Raw genomic sequence first — 2,893 nt, forward strand, 5'->3', positions numbered from 1 at the left:
ACCACCATTTTCGATTTTTAAACTTATTGATTAATTTAGAATTAATTTAAATTATCGCAAATGAGTATCCAAGAAACTATCAATGAAAGAATTTCCAAATCTTTGAATCCTACACTTCTTGATGTTGTAGATATCATTTTTTGTAATTGTGGGTATATGTTTAAAGTTATTGTTGTATCAGACTGTTTTGTTGGTAAAAGAATCTTGGAAAGACAAAGATTGGTCAACGAAGCCATTGGAGAGGTTTATAATGAAATCCATTCTGTCACTATGAAGTGTTATACTTCTGAGGAATACTCTAAATCTCAGAATTCAGCATGATTTTCATGTTTCTTATATTTTTTTCACTTTTTTTAACCTTTGTTTCGTCATGTGTTCTTACGATTGATCACGGAAAGTCAAATTTTAATATATTTGTTATATTTATATCTTATTTTAATTAATATATTTGCATATTCTGGGAATTTATAAACTTAGATAAATAATTTTATTTTTGAAAATAATGCATGCATAAATTTATGTTTCTGCATTTTTTTAGTACTTCTATACCGGAGTTTGTGCAATTACGTGTTTTTTTTTATTAATTTAATGTGGACAATTATTTTTTCAAGTGCATGCAATTAAGATGGAATGATTAACAATAGCATAGGTTGGAGTTATTATTTGAATTGAATTGAAAGACGGGAAAGTTATAAATATTAATAAGGAAATATTATCTAAATATGTAAGTTTTGTCGCAATTGATTTATATAAGTAGAAATGAATAAGATAAATATATTCCAATTAATAAACATAAAACGTGAATTATTTAAATGAAATGAAGTAAAAAAGTGAGGATTATATTTAATCAGGGCATTTAATTAGTTATTTTTATGAACAAAACTTTGATGGAAATAATAATGAATAGTACAAAAATATTGATTCAAATCAAATATTACTAAGAATTGAAGCTAAATTTATAAGGCGCAATAATAATTCACATTGTCAAATTCTTAACAACAAATATTCGGTTTTATTTTCTTTTTCTTTCATTTTTTGATTTGAAAGTTTTGTTGGAAAAAAGAAGAATGAAAAAAGTGCAGATATAAGAAATTTTTAAAATACTTATATTGAGGAAATACCTGTGGAAAATACTGCGAACGAATGTGTGCAAAGGATGAATTGTGGGGGAGAAAAAATGGGAATTGCGAAATTAAGGACCTATTGAAGGTGAAAAGGGAGATAGCATTGTTCTTTTGTGGGATGGAGTTTTTACTTGGGAAAAACAGGGGTTCCAAGGGAATTGGGGGATTCTGTTAAGAGAATATCGAAAAAGGATCGAAAGGAAGTGGTAAAAAGTAGTATTGGCAGCAATGATCCGGTATCAGAAGAAGTGAAGATTTATTTAAATAATATTAAGGATGATGAAAAGAGTTCCAAATTTCTAAATAAACTTATAGAATTTTTGATTTCCTCAAAAGAGGGTGAGATGAAGACAATTTTTGGGAATTATAAATCTAAGCTAATTAATGAATTATTAAATATAAAAAAACGATATCAAGATAAAAATTTATATTTATCAGAAGTAGCAAAAGAAACCAATTATATTTTAAAGTTTGGTTTAAGTCATTTAGAGAAGGAACAGAGGGAAATAGTCTCGAAAATTAAAAATACTAGGAAGAAAGTACAAGAATTAAATACTACAAAAGATAAAAATATAGAATTAATTAACAGTGAATTATCAAGCTTTGGATTAGAGAATATTATTAATTATAGTAAAGTTGGACTAAATACAGATTATTTTCCAAGAGACAAAATTTCAGATGGATTACAAAATTTTTATGATATAAAGCTTAAACATTTCTCGTCAGAACTATTTGAAGAAATTAATGAACTATTAAAGGATGATATTTTATTTAATTTATATCTTGAATTAATTAAGGAAGCAAAAGTAGATCTTGTTGATAGCGATAAATATATAATGGAACATTTAATAAATTTCCCAACTTTGAAAATGTTGATTGGAAATTCAGAAAAAATTGGAAGTGAATCTGAATCAAGCGATAATGAAAAAGAAAACAAGTATTCTATTGAATTAATTGATGATTCAACTATAGAAAATTCAGTTTCCGATGAAAATTTTAAACATTTTGAAATTTTAGAAGAAGAATCACCGCTTCTTATTCAATTATTTGAGGATCGTCAACTCTTTGGAAAATTACTCATGGAACTTTATGAAATTGAGTCATTTATTAAGACGAGTTTAGTTGAGAGCTTTGGTACGGAATGGAACCAAAAAATTAATTATAATACTGACCNCAAAATATAAACCAATAATAGATTTTATAATTTGGTCAAAAAAATTATAGGAAAATTAACTGAATCCGAAAATTATGAAATAATCACATTCAAAAGAAATAAATACGTTGTTATTGAGAAGAAAATTGAAGCATTTTTTTCAATTTTTAATAATATAATCAATCAGCAAAATTTAATTAATAATTTGGAGAATAGGATTAAGCAATATCATCAAGATTTGAATGAATCTCAGCAGAGGTATACCGAGTCAACACAAAAACTGAAGGAGAATGTTATCCTATTACAAAATGAATTAAAAAATTTATTGAAAAAAGAATATATAATTAAAGGTATAAATAAATAAGTTGATCTGGGATTTGGCGCCAATTATTACATTTTTTTTTTGTATTTTGTTTCCTATGAGAATAAAAAAAAACAAAGAATTGAATGGTTATTCAAATAGATTTGCATGGATTTAATATAAATTATTATATTAATTATTCATGTATAAAGTATTTTTAAAGAGGAATTTGAGATTTAGAAGCTAAAAAAAAGTATTAAGGAGGAATCATAATACTAAGTAACAGAACAAATATTATTGGATCTTGTGTGGAAG

The 2,893-nt window shown here is 25.3% G+C and overlaps 2 protein-coding genes across 2 annotated transcripts; both read left to right on the top strand.

The window, feature by feature from the left end:
- Window positions 1–60: 60 nt before the first annotated feature.
- Window positions 61–321, top strand: Chro.30414 (BolA-like protein). The annotated part of the gene is made up of 1 exon (XM_660144.1): window positions 61–321. One exon carries the CDS (start codon window positions 61–63, stop codon window positions 319–321), a length of 261 nt encoding a protein of 86 aa, XP_665236.1.
- Window positions 322–1,468: 1,147 nt separating this feature from the next.
- On the top strand, window positions 1,469–2,308 carry Chro.30413 (hypothetical protein). The annotated part of the gene is made up of 1 exon (XM_660145.1): window positions 1,469–2,308. The coding sequence occupies one exon, from the start codon at window positions 1,469–1,471 to the stop codon at window positions 2,306–2,308; it is 840 nt and encodes a 279-aa protein (XP_665237.1).
- The last annotated feature ends 585 nt before the right edge of the window (window positions 2,309–2,893 follow it).

This window comes from Cryptosporidium hominis (genome assembly GCF_000006425.1).
Source record: "Cryptosporidium hominis TU502 chromosome 3 CHRO013153, whole genome shotgun sequence".
NCBI lineage: Eukaryota > Apicomplexa > Conoidasida > Eucoccidiorida > Cryptosporidiidae > Cryptosporidium > Cryptosporidium hominis.